Source organism: Palaemon carinicauda, chromosome 14 (genome assembly GCF_036898095.1).
Source record: "Palaemon carinicauda isolate YSFRI2023 chromosome 14, ASM3689809v2, whole genome shotgun sequence".
In the NCBI taxonomy this organism is placed as follows: Eukaryota; Metazoa; Arthropoda; class Malacostraca; order Decapoda; family Palaemonidae; genus Palaemon; species Palaemon carinicauda.
In genome coordinates, this window is record NC_090738.1 from 34,557,291 (window position 1) to 34,582,728 (window position 25,438).

Sequence of the window (25,438 nt, forward strand, 5' to 3'; positions counted from 1 at the left end):
CAAAAAGTTCCCCAGGGGAGGGAAGAATCCTAGAAGGGGCAACCGAGGCCGCAAACGCTAGGATTGGCAGTTCCCCGGCATGTCCGCCAGTGGCGGGATACCTACAAGGTTGCGCAGACAGGTTGCAGCAACTCAGGGCCGTTTCCTGGACGATTTCCGTAAGCAGTCAGGAATATCTCGTCCTGTTCACAACATCTCTACCTCCCCTGAGGACGAATCCGGTGTCATTTAGCACCCTTGCCATGGGATCAGCAAGGGGGCTAACTCTGTGGGCAGAGGTCCAGATTAAAGAATACTTCGGTCAGCATGGAGACCGCAGACACAGTCAGTCTGGCAGTAAATCGCAAGACTTCTTGTGTTTACTGGACCTGAAGGCCGTGTACTTCCAGATCCCAGTCCATCCGTCTTCAAGGAAGTACTTAGGATTCAGCATAGACAACAAGGAGTACCAGTTCAAGGTGCCGTGTTTTGGTCTCTCCACAGCACCACAGGGTTTCACCGGACTGTTCACCTTAATTTCATCATGGGCACTCAGGATCGGCTTCCGTCTCCTCCGTTATCTGGATGACTGCCTGATCCTAGCAGACGCGGAGTCTTTCCCTCTTTGACACCAAGACAAACTTCTACGACTTTTCCTGGATCTAAGGATCATGGCAAGTCTCGAGAGGTCTGCTCTGCTGCCCAATCAATGACTGGTTTACCTAGGCATGATTATAAACACCAATCTCCATAAAGCCTTTCCAGCAGACGACAGGATAGCAAGGCTGAGAAAAGTCGCAAGCCCTTTCCTCAGACGAGAAGAGCTTCCAACCCAATCGTGGTTACGTCTCCTCGGTCACCTTTCACCCTTGGCTCGTCTAGTCCTCAACGGTCGCCTTAGGATGAGGTCTCTCCAGGGGCGACTCAGGTCCGAGTGGAATCAAGGCTGTGATTCCCTGGACATCATGATCCCTATGGATCCTTCGGAACGGACGAACCCCCAGTTGTGGGTTACAGGCGAGAACCTACGGGAAAGAATGGATCTTCTCGTTCCTTCCCCCGGTTTGGAGGCTGTTTTCGGACACCTCAAAGGAACGGGGGGGGGGGGGGGGGGGGACCACGTTCTGTACCACAGGGCCTCTGGCCTGTGGTCGGAATCGGAAAAGTGCCTCCATATAAATCTGCTAGAGATGAAGGCCGTTTTTCATGGCCCTTTAACAGTGCCAACAAAGACCTAGCGGATCACTCTGTGGTGTGATGAGCGACAACACCACAGTAGTGGCTTACATCAACAAGCAAGAAGGTACCTTTTCAAAGCAGCTATCCCATCTCTCAGTAGAGATACTGAGATAGACCGAAGTCCACTCGATTCCTCTATCGGCTCGCTTCATTCCTGACAAAGGGAATGTGCTCGCCGACAGTCGGAGCAGAGCATCTCAGATAATGAGTACCGAGTGGTCCTTGGATCATCCAGTGGCCAACAAAGTCCTGACTTTGTGGGGTTACCCGACTGTGGATCGGTTCGCTACAGCGCTGAACTTCAAGCTCCCGCTGTATTTCCCCCAGTCCCAGATCCCAAAGCACTGGCAAGATGCCTTCCAACAACGGTGGGACAGCACCAACGTGTGCGCTTTTCCCCCGTTCTGTCTGATGAGGAGCGTGCTCAATAAGACCAGAATATCGGTCAATCGCTCGATGACCCTTTATAGCTACGCTATGGCATCACGCGGAATGGTTTCCGAACCTTCCGCAACTCCTAACAGAACTTCCGGGAGAACTCCCTCTGCGACACAATCTACTCAAACAACCACACTTCACGCCTGGAGACTATCCAGCATCTCCTCACTAAGAGAGGATTGTCGCAACAAGTTGCGAACGGGATGTCTGGACACCTGCACAGGTCATCCGCAGGGGCCTACCAGGCAAAGCGGCGAGTTTTCTGTGGTTGGAATCATGAAGGGGTATCTCTCCACTCGATACCACTATTCCAGCAAGAGCAGAGTTCTTCGTTTATTTGCGGGAAGAATGCGCCTTTCAGTCTCGGCAATGAAAGGCTATCGCTCAGCCTTAAGTCTAGCCTTCAGGCTCAAAAGAGCGGACTTTTCTTCCTCGCTGGTACTTTCCCTACTCATACGAAGATACAATCTTACCTGCCCTCAGTCGGAAGTGAGACCTCCTCCAAGGAACATGGTTCGAATTCTCAGGCCTCTTAGGAGGCCTCCCTACTATCCATTTCGCCAGGCTTCAAATCGCTACCTAACTTGGAAGGCGGTGTTCCTACTAGCTTTGGCCTTGGCCAAGCGAGTCGGTGAACTTCATGGTCTCTCGTATGACATCGCCCATGCAAGGGCATGAGGGGAGGTAACGTTCAGATTCGTCTCTGAGTTTGTGGCTAAGACACAGAATCCGGGAGTGCCGGATCCTCGATTCAACCCTTTCTGGATTTTGAGTCTTCGTTCTGTAACAGATGACCCAGACCATCTCCTACTGTGTCCAGTAAGGAGTCTGAGGTTATATCTCAAAGAATGGCTGCATTCGTCCCCAAGTGCAAGCTTTGTTTGTGAGCACTGGGAGAGGAGAACAAAGAGGAGGGTCACCAAGAATACCATCTCCGCATGGATTCGTAGGGTGATCCATCATGTCGCCTTAGAGCGCATGATGTCAGGGTTGTAGCTACGTCCCTGACCTTCAAGAAGAACTTCTCAGTGACGCAGGTTCTACAAGCAGGGGTGTGGAAGCGTCAGACGACCTTCACAGCCCACTACCTGCAAGACGTGACACACAGGAGGCTCGATACGTTCTCTATCGGCCCTGTGGTGGCTGCACAACAGCTGGTCTAACCTCAGGCTCCTTAATGGACAGGTAGCAGAGGGTTGAGGGCATTGTTACCCGGTCTTAGTCTGCATGAATGAAAAGATTTGTCTGGCCCTTATTCTTTTCTTCATCCTCTCCTTCCTTGGAGAAAGCAGCATCCTGGGTTCTCTGCATAGCTGACCTCAAACCACTGCAGGTAAACCATGCTTCCTTGTGTTCCTAGTATTAAGTTAATATTGTCACGTCCCCATATCCTGACGAGGTGGTATTGGGTAAGTCCTAGCCTAAAGTTTTCCATCTAAAGAGCTTCAGGTCAACTTCCTAGGACATAATCCTTCACACACAGCTTATGTAGGCTGCAGCCCTTGCGTAGCAAGGTTCTAGCGAGGTGCAGGGACTCCTTATTGTTGAGTACTGACACACTCAGATAATGAGTCCCCGGGCAAAGCCAAAAGCCAGTATGGCTGGGACTTTTCCACCCTTCCTAAGGGTTGAGTCACCCATATTTAATAGCGTGATTTGTATTTCAGTTACGGAACAAGTGACAAATTTGTAGATAATTTGTATTTTTCAATATTAAACTTAGCCGGTGATCATATAAGCTGTCAGCTCTGCTGCCCGACAGAAAAACCTAAGGACAAAATACGCCAGCGATCGCTATACAGGTGGGGGTGTACATCAACAGCGCCATCTGTCGAGCAGGTACTCAAGTACTCCATGTAAACACAGAACCAATTTTCTCTCTGTCGTGCCACCGGCAAGACCTACTAAATACGCTGTTGCTTACTGGATTGATTTTCACAGATTTTGGTGAAGTACTCATTTCTAGTTGTTAGCTTTCGCTTTGCTGAGGTTATCTTCAATACTTCCTTGCATTCTTTGATTGAATTTTGGATTATTTGTTGACGACTTGGATAGATTTTGAATTTCCCCTTTGACTAATTCAAGATGGCTGACCCTTCTCAAGTCCCTAAATACAGGAAGTGTAGTGCTAGGGACTGTTCAAGGCGTCTTCCGAAGGCCTCTATCGATCCTCACACCATTTGTTCCAATTGTCGGGGTAAATCCTGTCAATGGGAAGATCGGTGTGAGGAATGCGTTGGGCTTTCGAAATTCGATTTTCTCGAATTCCTTAAATATTCACGTAGGCTAGAGAGAGATAGAGTCAGGAGGAGTTCATCTCGCTCAGTTGATTTTTCCTCTCCCCATGCCCCACAACCTATTCCTTCCCCTGTAGTGGTTGCTCCTGATCCCCCTTCTAGCACTCAACAACCTTCGATGGCAGATATGATGCGTGCCATCCAGGCTCTGGGTGAGAGAGTCGAGTCATTGGCGAGTGACCGTAACCAACTCATGGCAGACGTCAGGGAGTTGAAGGGTAAGAGTGCAGTGGGTAGTGACCTAGTGAGTGGAAGTGTTGTGAAAAGTGTTAGTGTTGCGCTTGAGGGTGTGTCTGTTCGTGCCTGTCGTCCTCCCAGTCCGGGACCTCTTGCAAGCTCCCAAGCCCAGGGGAGAAGCAATGTCGTACGACCAAAGGGTTCGACAGGCTTTAATCAGCGGACAGACGTTCCCTCCGTGGTTTCGGACGTATCTTGCCAAGATCGCCCCACCCACAAGAAGACGAGAGAGCCCATTTATTCCTCGTCTGTGGGAGATGTTTCTCGGCAGAAACAATGGACCAAGGTCTCACGACCTCTCAAACGCAAGGTCCCTTCCGCGCAAGTCCAACGGCCCAGTTGTAGCCACTGGGTCAGTTCGGACTCGCTGCAGTCTTCAGATGACTGCACACCTCCTAAGAGAGGCAAAGCGGTACCGCAACAGGCAGTAACACCGTCTGTTGCCGCTCCTGCTACTGTAGACCCTAAGTGGGCTTTGCTGCAGACCATGCAGACACAGTTATCATCGTTAATGCAGGACTTTCGTGCGGAGAAGGTTGACGCTGCACCCGTTAGCCTACAACCAACCACGGTTGTGCGTCCAGTTGACGCTGAGGCTACCTTCTCCCGCACTCCAGCTGTGAGAGTCCCGCCACCCATGCGCACTGTACCCTGCCAGCCGCATGTTATCGTTCGCCGACGCACGGAACCCTCCGTTGACGTTCGCGAGTTACAACAACAACCTAAGTTGTTTTGTTTTGACGCGGTGCGTCAACCTCCGCAACCAACTGTGGTTACCCCTACTCGCCCACAGCAGACTATACAGTCGGGAGTAGACGCTTTGCGCCCCCCGCGCAGCTATGGTTGTTGCCTGCTCTCAGACTGACCAACAGTTCCATGACGTTGCGTCCAGTGCAGTCACGCATGCACCCGTGCTGCCGGACTCAGCTGACCAGCCAATGCCTACTCCTTTGCCGCTTCCTCTTCAGCATTCAGACGATGGACTCTCTGATGATGACGACGCTGCACACCTTGACGACCCGCACACGGACATCGACGAACCCAAGACCACGCCTCCCTCCCTGGACTTTAGAAAAGTACTTGCACTGTTCAAGGACTTGTATCCAGATCAATTTGTTTCTGCGGCCCCACGCTCACCTCCATCTGAGTTCGCTTTAGGCACGCAGTCATCCGCGCCTGCCTTTACGAAGCTCGTCCTCGCCCGCTCGTCCAAGAGAGCTTTAAGGGTGGTGGGAGATTGGATGCAGTCCAAGAAGCACCTGGGGAAGACAGCATTCTTGTTTCCCCCTGCGAAACTCGCTTCCAGATCGAGCGTCTGGTATGCCACGGGAGAAGTTCTCAGCTTGGGAGTTCCTGCCTCTGCCCAGGGCGACTTCTCAAGTCTAGTAGACTCTCCCCGCAGGCTGGCCATGAGACGCTCCAAGATTTGTTGGACTCCTTCAGATTTAGATCATCTGATGAAAGGAGTGTTCAGAGCGTTCGAAGTGTTCAACTTTTTGGACTGGTGTTTGGGAGCGTTGAGCAGGAAGACCTCCCCTTCTGACAAGGAGACTTCCATGCTCATTATGTCCTGCATGGACAAGGCCATACGGGACGGTTCCGGTGAGCTTGCGGCTTCGTTCGTTTCCGGGGTCCTCAAGAAACGAGAAAACCTTTGCTCCTTCTTGTCAGCTGGAGTAACTCAATGTCAGAGGTCGGAGCTTATGTTTGCCCCTCTCTCGAAGTGCCTTTTCCCAGAGGAGTTGATCAAGGAGATTGCTGCCTCCTTGATTCAAAAAGACACGCATGACCTGGTTGCGTCTTCTGCACGCAAAGCCACCCCTTTGCCTTCCGTGTCTAGACCCAGGATGGATACTCCAGCGTCAAGATTCATTCCGCCCTTTCGTGGCAGAGCCTCCAGCAGAGGAGGTGCTCGTGCCGAAGGGAAACGTGGGAGCAAGAAGAAAGGTACCAAGTCCTTTAGAGGCAGAGTCTGACTGCCACATTCTTCAGACAGCAGTGGGAGCCAGACTCAAGAACTACTGGCAGTCCTGGGAGAACAGGGGCGCAGATGCACAATCTGTGAAGTTGCTCAGAGAGGGGTACAAGATCCCATTCTTGCGCAAGCCCCCTCTAGCAACGACTCCCATCGACCTCTCTCCCAGGTACAGAGAGGAGGACAAGCGACTAGCTTTGAAGCAAGAGGTGTCTCTCTTACTAGAAAAGGGAGCGGTAGTCAAAGTCCGGGACCATCAATCCCCGGGCTTCTACAACCTTCTCTTCTTAGTGGTAAAGAAGACAGGAGGGTGGAGACCGGTGCTAGACGTCAGTGCTCTGAATGTCTTTGTCACCAAGCAGACGTTCGCCATGGAGACGGCAAAGTCTGTTCTAGCAGCGGTCAGGAAGGAAGACTGGATGGTCTCTTTAGACCTCAAGGACGCTTACTTTCACGTCCCCATCCACCCAGATTCCCAACCTTTTCTAAGGTTCGTTTACGGGAAGGTTGTCTACCAATTTCAAGCCCTGTGCTTTGGCCTAAGCACGGCGCCTCTTGTCTTTACGAAACTGATGAGGAATATTGCCAAATTCCTGCATTTAACAGACATCAGAGCCTCCCTCTATTTGGACGACTGGCTTTTAAGAGCTTCGTCCAGTCGTCGCTGTCTGGAGAATCTAAAGTGGACTCTAGATCTGACCAAGGAATTGGGTCTCCTGGTCAATATGGAAAAGTCCCAACTGGTCCCATCCCAAACTATAGTGTACCTAGGGATGGAGATTCACAGTCAAGCTTTTCTGGCTTTTCCGTCGGCCCCCAGAATAAGTCAAGCCCAAGGATACATCCAGAACATGCTAATGAAGGACCGATGTTCAGTCAGACAGTGGATGAGTCTGATAGGGACGCTTTCATCACTGGACCAGTTCATTGCGTTAGGGAGACTGCACCTCCGTCCCCTTCAATTTCACCTGGCTGTTCACTGGAGAAAGGACAAGACGCTAGAAGCGGTCTCGATCCCTATTTCCGAGAAGATGAAGTCATCACTGACCTGGTGGAAGGACAACATCAACCTCAGAGAGGGTCTGCCACTGACTGTTCAGACCCCCAACCACGTTCTCTTCTCGGACGCATCGGACACGGGCTGGGGTGCGACATTAGACGGTCGGGAATGCTCGGGCACCTGGAACGCGGAGCAAAGAGCGTTACATATCAACTGCAAGGAGCTACTGGCAGTTCATCTGGCCTTGAAAAGCTTCAAGTCCCTCCTTCTAGGCAAGGTGGTGGAGGTGAACTCCGACAACACCACGGCCTTGGCGTACATCTCCAAGCAAGGAGGGACCCATTCTCTGAAGTTGTACGAGATCGCAAGGGACCTCCTCACCTGGTCAAGAGATCTAAACCTGTCTCTAGTAACGAGGTTCATTCAAGGCGACATGAATGTCATGGCGGACCGCCTCAGTCAGAAGGGTCAAATCATCCCAACAGAATGGACCCTTCACAAGAATGTATGCAAGAGACTTTGGGCCACATGGGGCCAACCTACCATAGATCTCTTTGCAACCTCAATGACCAAGAGGCTCCCAAATTATTGCTCGCCAATCCCGGACCCAGCAGCAGTTCATATAGATGCCTTTCTACTGGATTGGTCCCATCTAGACCTTTATGCATTCCCCCCGTTCAAGATTGTCAACAAGGTACTGCAGAAGTTCGCCTCTCACGAAGGGACAAGGTTGACGTTGGTTGCTCCCCTCTGGCCCGCGAGAGAATGGTTCACCGAGGTACTGCAATGGCTAGTGGACGTTCCCAGAACACTTCCACTAAGAGTGGACCTTCTACGTCAGCCACACGTAAAGAAGGTACACCCAAGCCTCCACGCTCTTCGTCTGACTGCCTTCAGACTATCGAAAGACTCTCAAGAGCTAGAGGCTTTTCGAAGGAGGCAGCCAGGGCGATTGCTAGAGCAAGGAGGACATCCACTCTTAGAGTCTACCAGTCGAAGTGGGAAGTCTTCCGAAGCTGGTGCAAGTCGGTATCAGTATCCTCAACCAGTACCTCTGTAACTCAAATAGCTGACTTCCTTTTATATCTGAGGAAGGGAAGATCTCTTTCAGCTCCCACGATCAAGGGTTACAGAAGCATGTTGGCAGCAGTCTTCCGTCACAGAGGCTTAGATCTTTCCAACAACAAAGATCTACAGGACCTCCTTAAGTCTTTTGAGACCTCGAAGGAGCGTCGTTTGGCCACACCAGGTTGGAATTTAGACGTGGTACTAAGATTCCTTATGTCAGAAAGGTTCGAGCCGCTACAATCAGCCTCCTTTAAAGATCTCACTTTAAAGACTCTTTTCCTCATCTGCTTAGCTACAGCTAAAAGAGTCAGTGAGATACACGCCTTCAGCAGGAACATCGGATTTTCATCTGAAACGGCTACATGTTCTTTGCAGCTTGGTTTTCTAGCCAAAAACGAACTACCTTCTCGTCCTTGGCCGAAATCGTTCGATATTCCAAGCCTTTCTAATTTGGTTGGAAATGAACTAGAAAGAGTCTTGTGCCCTGTTAGAGCTCTTAAGTTCTATTTAAAACGAACTAAACCTTTACGAGGACAGTCAGAAGCTTTATGGTGTGCTATTAAGAAACCTTCTTTACCTATGTCGAAGAATGCAGTTTCCTATTATATTAGACTGTTGATACGAGAAGCTCATTCCCATCTGAATGAGGAAGACCATGCTTTGCTGAAGGTAAGGACACATGAAGTTAGAGCTGTCGCAACTTCAGTGGCCTTCAAACAAAACAGATCTCTGCAGAGTATAATGGACGCAACCTATTGGAGAAGCAAGTCAGTGTTCGCGTCTTTTTATCTTAAAGATGTCCAGTCTCTTTACGAGAACTGCTACACCCTGGGACCATTCGTAGCAGCGAGTGCAGTAGTGGGTGAGGGCTCAACCACTACATTCCCCTAATTCCATAACCTTTTTAATCTTTCTCTTGAAATGTTTTTTATTGTTGTTTTTGGGTTGTCCGGAAGGCTAAGAAGCCTTTCGCATCCTGGTTGATTTGGCGGGTGGTCAAATTCTTTTCTTGAGAAGCGCCTAGATTAGAGGTTTTGATGAGGTCCTTTAGTATGGGTTGCAACCCTTGATACTTCAGCTCCTAGGAGTCGCACAGCATCCTATGAGGATCGCGAGGCTCAGTAAGGAAGACGTACTTAAAAAGGCAGAGTAATTGTTCAAGTCGACTTCCTTACCAGGTACTTATTCATTTTATGTTTGTTATTTTGAATAACTGCTAAAATGAAATACAAAATACTTAGCTCTTAATAATGTAAACATGTAATGCTGGTCTCTACCCACCCCCCTGGGTGTGAATCAGCTTATATGATCACCGGCTAAGTTTAATATTGAAAAATTTTATTTTTATTAATAAAATAAATTTTTGAATATACTTACCCAGTGATCATATATTAAAGGACCCTCCCTTCCTCCCCAATAGAGACCCAGTGGACCGAGGAGAAAATTGGTTCTGTGTTTACATGGAGTACTTGAGTACCTGCTCGACAGATGGCGCTGTTGATGTACACCCCCACCTGTATAGCGATCGCTGGCGTATTTTGTCCTTAGGTTTTTCTGTCGGGCAGCAGAGCTGACAGCTTATATGATCACCGGGTAAGTATATTCAAAAATTTATTTTATTAATAAAAATAACATTTTTCCTAACTATACAAACCTTAGCTATTTAATCAAACTTGCCCGCCAGCCCTGTCCCCCGTGAAGTCCTACCTCTAAGCAAAGTGAGCTTATCACACAGGTGTGTGAGGGGTGGGATAGCAAGCTACCCCTCCCTACCCCCTGCTAACTAGCGATGGGGGTAGTAAACCCTCGTTAAAATTCTAATGGCTCGTCATTTCAGCTACGCGAAAGTAATAACCCATATTAAATAGCTAAGATTTGTATAGTTAGGAAAAATACAAATTATCTCCGAATTTGTCATGTTTTGAAACTATCCTGCATGTGAAGCGAGAATGCTTGAATTTGTAAAATCATAGCGGTAAGGTAAAAGTTGTGGTCAAACGGTTAACATGATGAAGGTGACCAGTTATTGAATATGGTAGTGAGCGATGTGTCACTATTTGTGCTTTCTTTTTTGTCTGCAAATATTGCCATAGGAATGAATCTCTCATTCTTGCATCATTACTATATATTGTTTTAAACCTATATTCCCTGTCCACCTTTGTGGAAAAGTCATTAGAATAATTTGTACACTTTCGTCTATCTTGATGGTATGCTGTTTTAATGAATTTTATTCACTTATTCTACATGGCTGCATAGCTTATGCCTGTTTTAGAATTGTATCCTGTACCATACTAAGTTACCTATTTAATAACCTCTAAAATTATAGACGTGTTCATATTGGAGCACTTTTTACTATGTTTGGAAATTACTTTGTGCATCAGATCTAAAGATAATTCATGTACCCATCAGGTCTTATAGGATCCATGGATTAGGATATCTTTTTTATATAAATCTAGTATGTAACAATGCGCTAGCTATTATTTTTGTCCTCAATGTGTTGCTACATAAAATACCTCTACTGTCATTTTACTTTCCTACTGTACCAGTGAATTTATTTTAAGCAATATGAAAGTTGTGGAATGAATCTAGTTTTCTGCTTATGCAAGGGATGGTGTAGCCATCAGATATGGGAAATGAAGTACAATATTGAATAATTTGGATCATGTGAAGTTGCAGTACTCTTTAAAGTTAGAGAAGCATAAGTAATTTATTATTGCAAAGCAATTTACCCAATCCCAGGAGTGATGTTACTGGATCCCTAAGTTCCCAAAAGTATCCATTCATGAATGAGGAGTGAGAATTGAAGTTAAAAGAAAAAAAAAAAAAGAAGAAAAAAGATGGATTTGATGCTCAACTTATTTTTATGATTTCAGAGATGGTTCTAGTAATGCTGTCAGCTCTCATATACTTCGTAGACATCAATTAAATTACCATAATTTGCCATCGCCGTATCTTCTTAGTGCAGAGGTATTTTTTTATATACAGTATTGTATTTATCGTGATTTGTTATAATATGATTTTTCATTGCTGCTATTCTAGTCAGATAGATTTGAAAAGTATGGAGTGATAGATTGTAGAGGGACTAAGTATTATGACTTATGTAATTGAAATTGAAGTTGTTCCGTAACCGAAATACAAACCACGCTATTTACATTGGGTTTACCTTTTAGCGCAGCTGAAATGGCGAGCCATTAGAATTTAACGAGGGTGTATTACCCCCGCGCTAGTTAGCGGGGGGTAGGGGAGTGGTAGCTAGCTACCCCTCCCCCCCCCTCACACACAGGTGAATGCTCACTTTCACTTTTGGCTCGGACTGGGACAGACGTCTCTGTCTTGGTCCTCGCTTGGCAGCCATTGTTTGTTTTGTCTTTACTTAATCGCTTACTTTTCTTTTACTCAATATATATGTAAACATGTTTTCATGTTTGTATATATATTTGAGTATAGAAATCAGTAAGTTTCCTTTTCAGAGTTGTGTGTGTAGTGTACGATATCTCCGTGGAGTCCTCGGCAGTTAGGCCACCACGGCGTAATTTTATGGGTTGCGATCGAGTTTGACTTCGGTCTTTCTCTCTCTCTCTCTTTTGAGGTCGTTCACCCTTTTACTACGTGTTACTACGCCCTTGAAGCTTCCTTCCCGGTTGGGGGGGGTTGCTACGCCGTACGTTTTGTCTCAATTAGTTTATGAATCTAATTGTAGTTGTTAATTTTTCAGCTTGTAGAACGATTCCTTTCTGGGTTTTCGTTCTTTCTTTAGTGTTCATTAATTTTTAAATTACATAATTACATAGTTTCATAATTATAATTGTTATAATTCTGTTTTGGTTACAGCTCTCCTTCCGTGAGTGTAAGTGGTTGTGAGGGCACGTGCCTGTTGTGTAATTCTTGTTTCCTTTCCCTCGGGATTCCTTTTCGGAGCCTTCCCGGGGGAATGAATGTGTACTAATGTTTTTTGTTTTTATTTTTTTACAGTTACCGATCTAGTTCGTTTCTGTAATATGGCTACGGTGTGAGCTGTCTTGTTGAGGCCTGGGGATTCGTCTGTTGCTGCCTCCCCTTTGGATTTTCGTCAGGGGCGTGTCTCCTTCTACTGGAAGTACTCCCGTGACGATTGACAGCTCTCCAGTTCATTTTAGAACTCAGGAGGCTTGCCTCCTTGGGTGGGTAACTTTCCTTCCGAGGGAAGTTTTTCCTGTCCAGACTTCAGTTTTTCCCCTTTTGGGGGGTTCTTCTCTTGCCTTTTTTTCGTGCGACTATGCTCTTGGTGCTGAGCGGTCACACCTGCAGTTTCGCTCAAGGGGCTGGGCAACTTCAGGAGCCCCTCTTCGGAGGATTGCTCCTTTTAGGTCACTGGCTGACCAGTCTCTTCTATGAAGTGTTTCTCTTTCGTTCGCGAGAGAGTACACTCATAGAGACTCCTCTTCGGAGGATTTTTCTGCTGCTGTTGCTGTTGGCCTCCCTCGCCGTAAGGCTCACCGTCCGCCTCGTCGTAAGGGCCTCTCATCTCCCTATAAGGGTGCTAAGAGGCGCCTTTTTGAATCTACGTTTGCAGCCTACAACTCCTTCATCCGCCCTGATGCAGATGGACAGCAGTCTGACGACGGACAACGGTCTTCCCGACGGACAACGGTCTTCCGACGGACATCAGTCTCCCGGCGGACAGGCATCGGTCTTCCGGTCTGCTCCTGCTCAGTGTTAGCGCACAGGCGCTCTCCTGCTCATCAGCGCTTCCTGATCGCTAGCGCTCTCCTGTCTGCCAACGCTCTCCTGTTCGTCAGCGCTCTCCAGCTCGTCGGCGCTCTCCTGCTCGTCGGCGCTCTCCTGCTCGTCGGCGCTCTCCTGATGTTCGCCCTCCTCGCCAACGCTCTCCTGCTCATCAGCTCTCTTCTGAGCGTCAGCGCTCATTTGAGGATCATCGCCCTGCGGTCTCTGACCATCCTACAGTTCCCGCTGAGCTCCCTGCTCGCCATCAGTCTTCTGACCCTGTGGCTACGCGACATCGTTCAGCGCATGTGTCAAAAGCACATGTTCGCCAACGCGCCTGCGATCTTCCTGTTCCTGCTTGTGAACGCGCCGCGCCACCTGTCCCTTCACAGGATCTCACGCGTCGACCTCCTGCTCGCCAGCGATCACCTAGGCGCCAGCGATCACCTGCTCGCCAGCGTTCACCTGCTCGCCAGCGCGCACAGGCGATTTTAGTGTCGCCTATTCACCAGCGTTCTCCCACGCGTCAACGATCACCTACGCGCCAGTGTTCACCTGCTCGTCAGCGCGCTCAGGCGATTTTGGTATCGCCTATTCACCAGCGTTCTACGCGTGAGCGATCACCTGTTTCTCGGCGATCTCCGGATCGCCCACGTGTGTTACAGCCTGCGCGCCAACGTTCTCCAATGCTTCGTCAGCCGGAGGTTCTGAAGGGACATGGTTCGCCGGCTACTAGCTCGCCATCGCGCGATCGCTCACCGGCGCATGCTGCTCGCTATCGCTCGCCAACGCGTCAACATGCCACAACGCGCCATCGCCTACCTGCGCGTCAGCGCTCACCAGCTCACCACCGATCTCCTGTTGATCCACATTGCCAGCGGTCTTCCTCACCCACGCGGCAGCGCATTTCCTCGCCATCGCGCCAATGCTTGCGTTCGCCGCCTCGGACACGCTCTCATTTACCTGCCCACCCTCGCGCCCACTCGCCTGCGCGACCGCTCGCCTGTGCGCCCGCGCGACCGCTCGCCTGTGCGCCCGCGCGACCGCTCGCTTGTGCGCCTGCGCGACCGCTCGCCTGTGCGCCCGCGCGACCGCTCGCTTGTGCGCCTGCGCGACCGCTCGCCTGTGCGCCCGCGCGACCGCTCGCCTGCGCGCCCGCGCGATCATTCGCCCGCGCGCCCGTGCGATCATTCGCCCGCGCAACCTCGCGATCGCTCGGCCGCGCTCCCCCGCGACCATTCTCCCTTGCGCGACCATCGTTCGCGGCGAATTCCGCAGACGGGGGTAGCAGCAGGAACGCGTGTTCCTAGACAACGCTCGGGATCGCCTCCACCCAAACACAGGTTGGTAGTGCAGGACAAGGATACTACTGAGGAGAGGTTAGTACATCATTCTTCCCCACCTTCTTTTCAGGCAGGTACTGTGGTGTCCACTCCAAAGGATCGCCCGATCCCTTTCCCCTTAGCGAGGATTTTGGACTCTGTGTCCTTGGAGCAACAGACTTGGTTTTGTCCTCTGGCGCGGGTGTTAGTGAGGGTTATGAAACCAGCACTCGCCGACCAGGGTAACAAATCAACGGCTGTCTCTCCTACGCTGAAGAGAAAGAGAGGAGTGGACTTCGTGGTGACTTCCCCCAGGGCGAAGTTGGTTCCCAAGAGGTCGGTCGCGAAGGCCCCTTCTCCTGCTCGAGGGCTTTCTCCTTCTCCCGTGGACGAGGCCTTTCCGTCCTCAGGTGAGTCCAGTGGCGCGGTAGTCTTCCTCTCGGCACCAAGGGGGGAGACTTCGCTTCATGGAGGAGAATCATCTCGTGAGGAAGGGGCCCCTCGAATCTCTTTGTTGGGATCCTGTATCCCTCCCAGGAGGGAATCCAAGGACTCCAAGACCGTCCCGAAATCCTCCTCAAGGATTCGCCAGGAACCCACTACTACCCGGGGGAATGTCCACGTTTCACCCCAGGAAGAGATCCCTGGGGCAGGAGACTTAGCTGCGAGCCCGCAGGGAGGAGATCAGCAGGAATCCGAACATACCTTCTGGCAGGTCCTAAGCCTGATAAGGCAACTTAACGGGCTTATGGATCCGGTCATCGCCCCCCGTGAAGGCAAAGACACGATCTTGGATGAAGTGTTTGACGTTCGGAAGGCCCCGAAGTCCAGTGCGGCCCTGCCCTGGTCTCGGGGTCTGAAGAGTGCCAGAGCTAGGGCCATCCTTGAGAAGAGTTTGTTTGTGCCCAAGGACAGAGACTTAGACAGCGGCTGTGCGGAGGAAGTCGACTTCCGTTTTCACTCCTCCAAGGCGCTTTCTTCCAGACTCTGCAGGGCTCCAGCGCCTTTTTCTTTCTACCACGTCGGCCTAAGTTATCGGCTACGACAACTGAGACAAGGTGTCCAATTGCAGTTTCCTTCTGTCAGGAACAGATGGCACGGGAGGCTCCCCCGTGGGGGGGCATAGTCCTAAAGGGAGCGGCAGAGTTCACGAACTCTAGGATTGCAGGTTTCACGCTGGGAGGATGCTTAAGGTTACTCATCCGGATGACAGCTTCCCGTTGCCCATTCCCGCACGATCTCTGTGATCAGCCAAGGATATCGCGCCTGCCGTCTCTGTCAGCGAATTCAGTGTCTCTGAACCTCTATGCCATAGCGTCGGCAAGAGTTGCCCGTTTGGGCAGAATGATCCATACCTTAGGCGAAGGTCCTCCATAGGATCATCGACGGCTTCACCCCCGGCTTCTTCAGTCTATCCTTTCTTGTAAGGAAGTATCTGAGACGGGAGTTCCGTAGTCGACCTCTCAGCCCTGATCAAGTTTGTCGAACAAACTTCGGCCAGCGTAGAACAGCAGAATCGATCAGACTGGTAACGAGGCGACAGGACTCCTTAAACCCTGGATCGGAAGGACGGGTACTTTCAGTTTCCATTCCATCCATCTTCCAGGGAGCTCGTGGAATTCAGCCTAGACTGCAGGTATTCCTGCTTATGATGCAGTGTGGCGATCCCGCCGTGGCATCGCAGGTTTTTTTCCCCCAAAGAACTCTCCCTGCTTTCCTCATGGCCGCTCAGGTGCAGGCTTCCGCCTCCTTTGCTTTTTGGAGGGCTGGTCAACTCCGGTAGGCTCGGGTTCGACCTTCTTCAGCGCCGGGACAAGCTTCCGGATGCTTACCATGAGTGTGGGTTCATGGTATTTTGCTAGGAGCCTTCTCTTCTTCTGCCTCAACATCTGGAGTATCTGGCCATGATATTGAGTCAACGGCCTTACCACGTTGGAAACCCCGCTTCTCGTCCGTCCAGCGAGGTTAAGCAACGTCGGTTCTGGTCGGTACTTGGATGGGTGACCACCTGGGGACGCCAGATTCTGTTGCCACATCCTCAGACCCTTCCTTTCAGTTGACTGTGGCAAGGCTGAGGAGAGTCGCAGTACCTGTTCTCAGTCAAGCAGAGCTTTCAGCCCTACCTTGGAACGTTTCCTAGTTCTCCTTTCCTCATTGACCCGTCTATAGTCCGAACGGTCGCCTCAGGATAAGTTCCATGTGGGGCGGTCCAAGTTCCGGTGGTTTCAGGCAACGATTAACCGGACTTCCTGGCCCCTATGGGACCAGCGGAACTATTAGACCTGCAATGGGTGTTGACCTATGGAACCTCTTGATGGGAGTGGATATCTTCGTCCTTTCCCCACATTCTTGATGCTGTTCTCGGACTCGTCAAAGAAAAGGGGGGGGGGGGGGGGGGCATGTTCCGGTCCAGGCCTATGGTCAGGACCTGAAGGATACCTCTCCATCATTCAGGCAGGCTTAGGGGCCGTAGTCTGGCCCCTCTACAGATCCTACAGCTCCTGCCGAGTCGCTCCGTGCGCGTCGACTTCATGATTCTGGCGTGTTCTAACCAGCAGGGGACGCATTTTCACACCTTCACATCTTGCAGTAGAGATACCGAGATGATTGAGATACTCTCAATACCACCATCGGCGCTCTCATTCCAGGCAGAGGAATGTTCTCTCCGACTATCCGAGCAGAGCCTCATAGAGAGAGTGTACCTGGGGGTATTTGGCCTTGAGTAACCAGCAAGTCCTGGTCTGGGGGACCTGATCGCGACAGCTTGGAACCTCAAGCTTCCCCTGTTCTTCTCCCCAGTCTCAGACCCCGAGACTCTGGCAAGATTCATTCCGGTGATGGTGGGACAACTTTGACGCCTGCGTCTTCCCTCCTTTTTGTCTGTGGAGAATGGGTCTCAACAAGACCAGGTTGTCTGTCAACCTTTCAATGGGAGAGCTCCACTGGGACTATGCGCAGAACGGTTTCTGGACCCTCTGCTTCCCCTGACGGAACTCCCGGGAGAGCTTCTCCCACGGCAAAGACTACTCAAACAACCACACTGCAACATCTTTCACGAGCCAGGGCATCGCTTCGGCTTCATACCTGGAGACACTACGCCTCCTCCTCAAGAAGAGACAACCCGCTACAGTCGCGGGACGGAGGTCGCGTCATCTGCGATAGTCATCCGCAGGGGCCTTCCAGGCAAAGTGAAGAGTCTTCGGTGGTTGGTGCCGTGGGAGATATACCTCTTCCCTTGAGGCCTCTTCTCCAGCAATAACGGTCTTATTGTCTTTCGGCGGGAGGAAACTCCTTTCTGCTCTCGGCAATGAAGCCTGTTGCTCAGCCTTTCCCTGACCTTCAGGCTTAAATGAATAACTTTTTCCTGCCCGCTGGATCTTTCCTCGCTCATGCGAAGCTACGATCGTCCCTGCCCTAGTCGGAGGGAGACCTCCAACTTGGAGCATGGCTCGGACTTTTTAGTCCCTTAAGAGATCTTCTCAAGACCCTTTACGACAGGCCTCGGATTGTATTCCGTCTTGGGTCTCCTGCTCACTCTGGCCGCGGCCAGTGTGTAAGCAATCTTCTTGGTCTCGTACGACTCCGCCCTTTCTAAGGAAGAGGGGAAGGCAACATTCAGGTTCGCTCCTGAGTTGTTGGCTAGACTCAGAATCTTGGGGTCCCGGCCCTTCGGTCCAATTCCTTCAAGATTTTGAGTCTCCATTCTGTATCTGATGTCCCAAGACCTTCTATTTCTTGCCAGTAAAGGAATCGAGAGGTTAGCTTTGGGAACAGCTGCAGTTTGTCCTCAGTTGCAGCCGATTTGGGAGCACAAGGAGGACACGGGGGAGAGTCACCAGTATACTTCTTCAGCTCGGACTCAAGGACATTCATCTCGACCTGTCTCCAGACCCTCCCTCGTCACGTCGCCCTACAGCACGATGTTGGATACATCGCAACGTCCCTCGCCTTCGAGTAATACTACTTTGTGACGCAGGTGCTACAAGCTGGAGTCTGGAAGCGTCTAATGACCTTCGCAGCCCGCTTCCTGCAGGGCGTGACCCACAGGAGTTTCGATACGTTTTCTATCGCTCTGTGGTGGCTACACAACAGCTGGTCTAACCTCAGGCTCCTTTTTGGACAGGTAGCAGAAGGTTGAGGGCATTGTTATCAGGTTTTAGTCTGCATGAACGAAAGAAGTATGTCTGGCCTTTATTTCTTTCTTCATCATCCCCTCTACTGGGAAGCAGCATCCTGGTCTCTGCATAGCTGACCTCGAACCTCTGCAGGTAAACCATGCTTCCTTGTGTTCCGAGTATTGAGTCAATACTGTCGCGTCCCCCATACCCTGACGAGGTGGTATTGGGAACGTCCTAACCCAGAGTTCCTTCTGGAACTCCAGGTCAACTGCCTAGGACGGGTCACACTTCTTCCTTCACACACAAGCTTATGTAGGCCACACGGTTCCTTGCGGAGCAAGGAACCTGTGAGGTGCAGGGACTCCTTTTCTCGAGTGCGACTCACTCGGATTCTGAGTCCCCGGGTAAAGCCAAAGCCAGTATGGCTGGGGACTTTCCACCCTACCTAAGGGGTAAGTCACCCAATGTAAATAGCGTGGTTTGTATTTCGGTTACGGAACAAATGACAAATTCGAAGATAATTTGTATTTTTTCTAACCATACAAACCTCAGCTATTTACACATATTTGCCCACCAGCCCTGTCCCCCAAGACAAGTCCTACCTCTAAGTGAAAGTGAGCATTCACCTTTGTGTGAGGGGGGGAGGGGTAGCTAGCTACCACTCCCCTACCCCCCCGCTAACTAGCACGGGGGTAATACACCTCGTTAAATTCTAATGGCTCGCCATTTCAGCTGCGCTAAAAGGTAAACCCAATGTGAATAGCTAAGGTTTGTATGGTTAGGAAAAATACAAATTATCTTAGAATTTGTCATTTTATTTCTTTTATAATTCGTTCCTACACTTTTACAAACCTTCATCTTTCGAATAGGAGCTGGAACAGGCATTGAAACTTTAATAAGATAGGTGCAGTAATTCATGGGAGGTAGGTGTGTCTTTTACTGGGAACATAATAACTGGACTCCTCTTAGCTTTTGGTAACATCCTTGCCTGGTGTTCGCCAGACTGGGGTTCAAGCCCCGCTCAAACTTGTTAATTCTTTATGTCCCTGCAACCTCACTATTGTTGTGAGCTAAGGAAGGGGGGTTTTGGGGGAGCCTATAGGTATATCTGCTGAGTCATCAGTAGCCATTGCCTAGCTCTTCTTGGTCCTAGCTTAGGTGGAGAGGAGGCTTTGGTGCTGATCATATGTATATATGGTCAGTGTCTAGGGCATTGTCCTGCTTGATAGAGCAGTGTCACTGTCCCTTGCTTCTGCCATTCATGAGCGGCATTTAAACCTTTAAACGTGTGCCAGTGAGCAGGAACAAATGGTTGGTCTCTATGCTCGTAAGATTGACCAGACTCTTCATGTGTACACACGTGAAATAGGACCGCTCACATCCTAATCCATCGTTTTCCACCAGATTTTGTGTTCCTGAATCTGTTTTTTTACTTGTGGTACCATAATTTGCCTAGAAGAAACAAACCTCAGAGTTGAGCTTGTTAGTAAATTTGAGTGCCCATGGCTGTGGCAGGTTCTAACTATTTGTGAGGATTTTATATGTACCCACATGGTTGCAAATATGACTGTTGTGCTTGTGGTTTTCTACCAACCTACCACTGTGTTGAGTGTTCTGTTCTGAAATACTCACTTCAGTTTAGCTGATCTAGAAGACTCTGCCTTTCCCTGTGGATAGGCCAGATTCTGTTAACTCGACTTTGGCCATCATTTGAATGGGATATCGTCCTGATTGGCTGGGTCAGAGAGGTCTGTTGGCCAACTACAGTAGTTTGATGCTGGACCACAACTGACCTGGTTGGAAAATGTCTTGACCTTCTCAAATTTTTGACAAAGACCTTTACCAAGCTCCTCTGGAAGAGGACGAGCCTTCACTGCTTCCGTACCTCCTTCCACACTCAAGCCAGGGGGTGTTGTTAGGAGGCTTGTCCAGGAAGGGGTTTAGGAGGAAGAAGAGTGATATGACACAGAGGTTGTCTCCTGACAGTAGGGGCCTTTCGATCGCCAGCTCACCGATTGCAAGATCTATCCCCTGTTCTAGGGTCGCCAATAGCACTGATTCAGCAGACCTCTAATTCTCCAGATTTCCTATTTTCCACCTTACTAATTGCCGTTTTCAACGGCTAGATGATCTCCAATTTCTTATCAATCGCACCGTTCGCCAAATGTCGTTTGACAACTAGTCGTTCGGTGTCTCGCCGTGCGACAGCTCACTGTTTGTCAATTTGACGCTCGCTTGCTGGCTGTTCGCTAGCTCACCGTTCGCTTGCTTACTGTTTGCTTGCTTGGCGTTCGCTGTTCGGCAGCTCGTGATTACCACTAAGCCTGCTCAGGATCATCATTAGGTTGCTGTTAGATTCAGCAACCACTTCCAGCATCTATGGTTTAGCCCTGGATACTTTGCCTTCCAAGGTAAAGCTCTGGAACGATCTGTTCTGTCAGACACCCTTCATTGGAGTATGGACTTCTCGAGTCTCTCTCTTTGAAGAATACTCTAGATGACATAGATCGTCTTCTCACCTCTCTCTTGGGTTTACGCTACTTTGGTACCCCCCCCCCATAGAGTTAAAGGCGTTTAACGCACATTTCTTTTTGGGAACTTAACTCGGCACCTCCATCAATGATTGGGATGATGCATGAGGGCTACCCTTGGCGCTTAGTGCCCCTCGCCCTTTGGGATTTTTGTTTATTTCTCACAAACAGGGTTTCTTCGGTCCCAAAAGTTTTCATTTTCTTATGCGAAATTCGAAGAACCTGTATTCAGGTAGCCAGATTTCTTCATCAAATCCAGTACATTCGCGGAAGTTCATCTCTCATGAACATACGTTCTTCGCCTACATTTCACTCCTATTACAGAATGGCTTACGGGCCAGGTGCCTCGAGGACCAGGTTGCTTCACGGTCTCAGATTTTGACATGGACTGCTTCAAAGACATGTTTTATGTGTATATATGTGGTCAGTGCGTGTTTTCTCTTACCTACTATAATTATAAAGGGTATTAAAGTTATGAAAGTTACCCGTAATTTCATGACGAGTCTTGACTCGTCAAGAGTCTTGGCTAGCCCTTCAAACTCTCCTCGCTGGCAAGACTCGTCTTGTCTAATAGAAACGTCACGTCTACATCATCGAAGAACCCACTGAGCTCTTCCTTTATGACTAAATACTCGGTATCATGTAAAGTTTTTCTCTCTTCTCAAGGACGCTATTCGAGTAATAGACCCTCAGAATTGCCAACGAGAGGAATCCCACCTCTAGCCTTAGGCCAAGGGAAACTTTTGCTCGTTCCTCGAGCATATCCTCCGGACCAAGATTTACCTTCTCTCTCATCTTCATTCATTTTTCTTCACGGAGTTTGAGCCTACCTACCCATAGTCAGGTAATAAAGCCACTCTATGGTACACTGGTTGCTTTCTTTGGTCCTGGGGTGCCCCCCTCCCCCCTCGAAGACCTAGTACCCCTAGACAGCACATCATCTCCTGATCCTGAGGACAGGTCTTTCCTAGTGTTTCCATCAACCAAGAGAGTAGGCGTGATCTATGGGTCGTCCTCAACGTGTCTCACTCACAGCAAGGAACTAAGTAACATCTAACTTTTTTCCAGACAGCTTGAACCTCTGGTTCAAGCCCCCCTTTCGTACTAGAAATACTCCATATCATGATCAATTGCTATTATGCCAGTGATTAAATTGAGGCTATACCTCAAGGAAGATACAATAGCTTGCTCCAAAAGTTCAGCACGTTTCGCCAACCCTAGGAAGGTCAAAGAAGGCGCATAAGAATCCAGTTTGTTACTGGGATACGGGGTCATATACCAGTCATTGAATCCCTCTCCTTCTCCTTATAGAGGTGACCCAGAGCTCATAACGTTTTAAGTAGGAATTCGCCCATAACGTTTACAAGCAGCTACTATGTGACGCAGGTGATGCTAGTCGTAAAGTGAAAGTGTTTCTGAACTTCACTATCCCCCTTCCTGCAAGACATGACCCACAGGGGTATGTAGACAATCTCCATTAACCCTGTGGTGGCTACACAATAAATGGTTTATAACATCTCGAGCTCCTCGATGGACAAGTAGCAAATGGTGAGGGCAGAGTTAACCAAGGATAAGCATGGCATGATTGATAAAGAATGACTGGCTCTTTCTTTCTTTCATCTTCCCTCCTTCTACGAGGCAACAGCTTCCACGGTATTCTGCAAAGCTGACTTCCACTGTCTGAAGGTATAACCATTTCCCTTGTGTGACCTAGTATAAATTGCTATACTTGTTGCATCTCCATACCCCCTGGCAAGGTGGGATTGGGTAACGTTACCTCTTAGATTCCTACATTTATTAAAATCTGTTCCATAGACTAGTCACACTGCTAGTATCACACATTCCCCAGAATTGCTCAGGCCGCTAACCGTCCTTTGCTCTCCTTGTCAGTTGGTCAGGACTTCCACCCTTGTAACGGGTGAGTCATCCCTATAAATATTCCTAACTAATATAAACCTGTAGCTACCTATTTATACAAATTGTCCCACCATCACCTGTCCCTCATAAGCCCTGCCTGCAATCAAAAGTGATCTGAATACACAGGTGTGTGTATGTGCGAGAGTGGTGGCTGGGTACCCCCTGCTCCCGCTAGCTAGTGGTAGGGTTATTCCACCTCACTCAAATATCTTATGGGTAGTTTCAGCTTTGCCAAAAATAAAATCCCTATGAATAGCTACAGGTTTGTATTAGTTAGGAATAATACAAATTACTTCTAAATTTATCATTTTTATAGATAGGAATAATTCATTTTACTTTAATATTTTTTTTTATATCAGGAAGGTCTTTTACAGACCACAATTGTCTTGCTGCCCCATTGCATACCTCAGAATGTCTTTGGCAAATGCACTGCTATTTTGAGGACTGCAATGGAGTGTTAAGTTGTCTGCATACACAATAGTGACTTGGTTAGAGAAATGAGTATGCCATCCTGTTACTGTAATATTCATATGATGTAATTAAAGAATTTATTGAATTGCACAGTATACATATTAATACAGTGAATATTTCTGGTTTTGCTAGTCTTCCCTTACCAACTCCTTGCTTTTTATGGTCTGCTATGGGGCAGTAATGTGACTGTAGGCTTACAGCAGTGACTGGGTAAGGGCAGTGAATATTCTTCTTACCTGGAAGAGGGAGCACATAGTCGTGAAATTTTGATTTTCATAGGTATCTCTTACCCAACCTCTGAATGTTAAAAGCTGACTTTGTGCAAAGTATTGAATGAGTTTTCTTAGCTGAGTAGAGGTGATTAGAACATTAGTTTCTCTCTTACTACAGAGTGTTATGTCTTTGCTTTGTATTTTATTTTGAGCCTTCTGTACTTTAGCAATTTTACATGGTTAAATTGACTAGCTTTTTACATTGATTATACAATAGCGCAGTTTCTTTCATACAATAAACTTTGTTTCTATAAGTTCAGCATTGTACAGTAGATTATCTGGGTAAAGATATTACCAGTAGTAATTGTAAGGCTATGCTATTTGATAAATAAGAATTTTATAATTTTTATTTCTGTTTTTTACTTGTTGATTCTCATTTTATAGGGAACTACGGTTAATTCACCTGTCAACTCAAAGTTGCCCATCACACCTGTTGCTGGAAATATTGTCCAACCAGTCCCAAAAAATCTTGATTATGAAAGGTTTCAGAGTTATTCACCAAACAGTCAGGAAATAGAGTTGCAAACTCTACGTCACCAGGTAAGTGGGAGTTTGGTACAAGTTCCTTTGGATTCATACTATGTAATAAATTTAGTTAATTAACATACATTTATGTGTGTAAGGGGTGAATTTTAAATCAGGGAATGAGTTTCAAATACTGTATTGAATGTAAGAATTGATTAGCAGTCTTAGAGGTTTTAAGAGATGAAGAGCAGACAATTAATGAAGAATGATGCGATATTAAGAACATACATCAGTCAGGTGGTAGTGAAGTTTTGGGACATGCAGTTATAAGGAGAAAACCATGGAATATTAAATGATACCTGGGATACTATAGAAAGGGGGCAAAGAGAAATTGATAGTTGAAAGTTTTTGAGAAGGTAATAAAAATTACAAGGTAGAGCATGGTAAGTATTCCAGTTTTGATATTGAAGTCAAAAGAAAAGCCAGGAATGACTGGAGATAATATTTAGACTGGAAAGCAGATGAGGCTGACAAAGCTATGAATATAGGGAGTGGTTATGGTGTAAGAATTGCTCACAGAATTATTAATGAAATCTCTAGTGGAGCAAAGAAGCAGCAGCAAATAACAATCATGAAGAGAAAATTTATAAATCCACAATCTACTAAGGAAACAATAGGTGAACCACGATGTGGCGGGATTACTCTACGTCACCTTCCAATGCACCAGTTACCTCTAGATACCGTAGCCTTTTTTCCCCTTACTGAACAGTTAGTGAATGATTGCAGTTTCAGGATACTTTGATAGCTCCTAAGTGACTCACACTGGGTGGCATCTGGATTTGCTGATGCCCTGGTAAGTACCAGTAGAACTACCCTTATAATGCTGGTGGCATTGTAGGGGGGTTACTTCACTGGGCAAAGCCTCATTTTAATGAATTGCTGTTCTCTTAATCTTCTTTTGCCTCGTTAGCTCTGCTCAATCTCTGTGGTAAAAGGATGTCACTTTGCCTTTAGCTATGTTGCAGACAGAAGAGATTGGTCATTTTCCCCTTTAGAGGATAAGCCTGGGGTTGGGAGTAGCTTCAAACTGTCCTCCCCCTCCAGGAACTGGAGCATTTTGAGGATGTTACTTTGGTCTTTCAGTTTCTTAAGCGGATCCTCCAGTACCTCTGACCAGGTATCAAGTAGGATTTGACCCCTAAACTACGCAAGCTTCGCCCTTGGCCTTTTGATGAGCGTACTGCCTGACACTTCGGAAGTCACAGGTAATCTTCAATATTAGAAGGCCTTCATCTCTCTTGGTCTGGAATTTTTATCTAAAAGCCTGCAACTAAAGTCCAGCATAACGCCAGTCTCATGTCCTTCTCCATCTCTTCCTTACATGCGGAGTGCAGGATGTTTCTGT

The 25,438-nt window shown here is 48.4% G+C and overlaps 1 protein-coding gene and 1 pseudogene across 1 annotated transcript in view; both read left to right on the forward strand.

Annotated features, from left to right (window-relative positions):
- LOC137653510 (centrosomal protein of 85 kDa-like) overlaps positions 1-25,438 on the forward strand; it is a 133,815-nt gene that overhangs the window by 20,329 nt on the left and 88,048 nt on the right. The window contains exons 3-4 of the mRNA XM_068386959.1: positions 11,107-11,200; positions 23,953-24,108. Of these exons, the coding sequence (XP_068243060.1) occupies positions 11,107-11,200; positions 23,953-24,108 (250 nt within the window). The remainder of the gene's footprint in view (positions 1-11,106; positions 11,201-23,952; positions 24,109-25,438) is intronic.
- LOC137653863 (5S ribosomal RNA) lies at positions 16,174-16,292 on the forward strand (annotated as a pseudogene).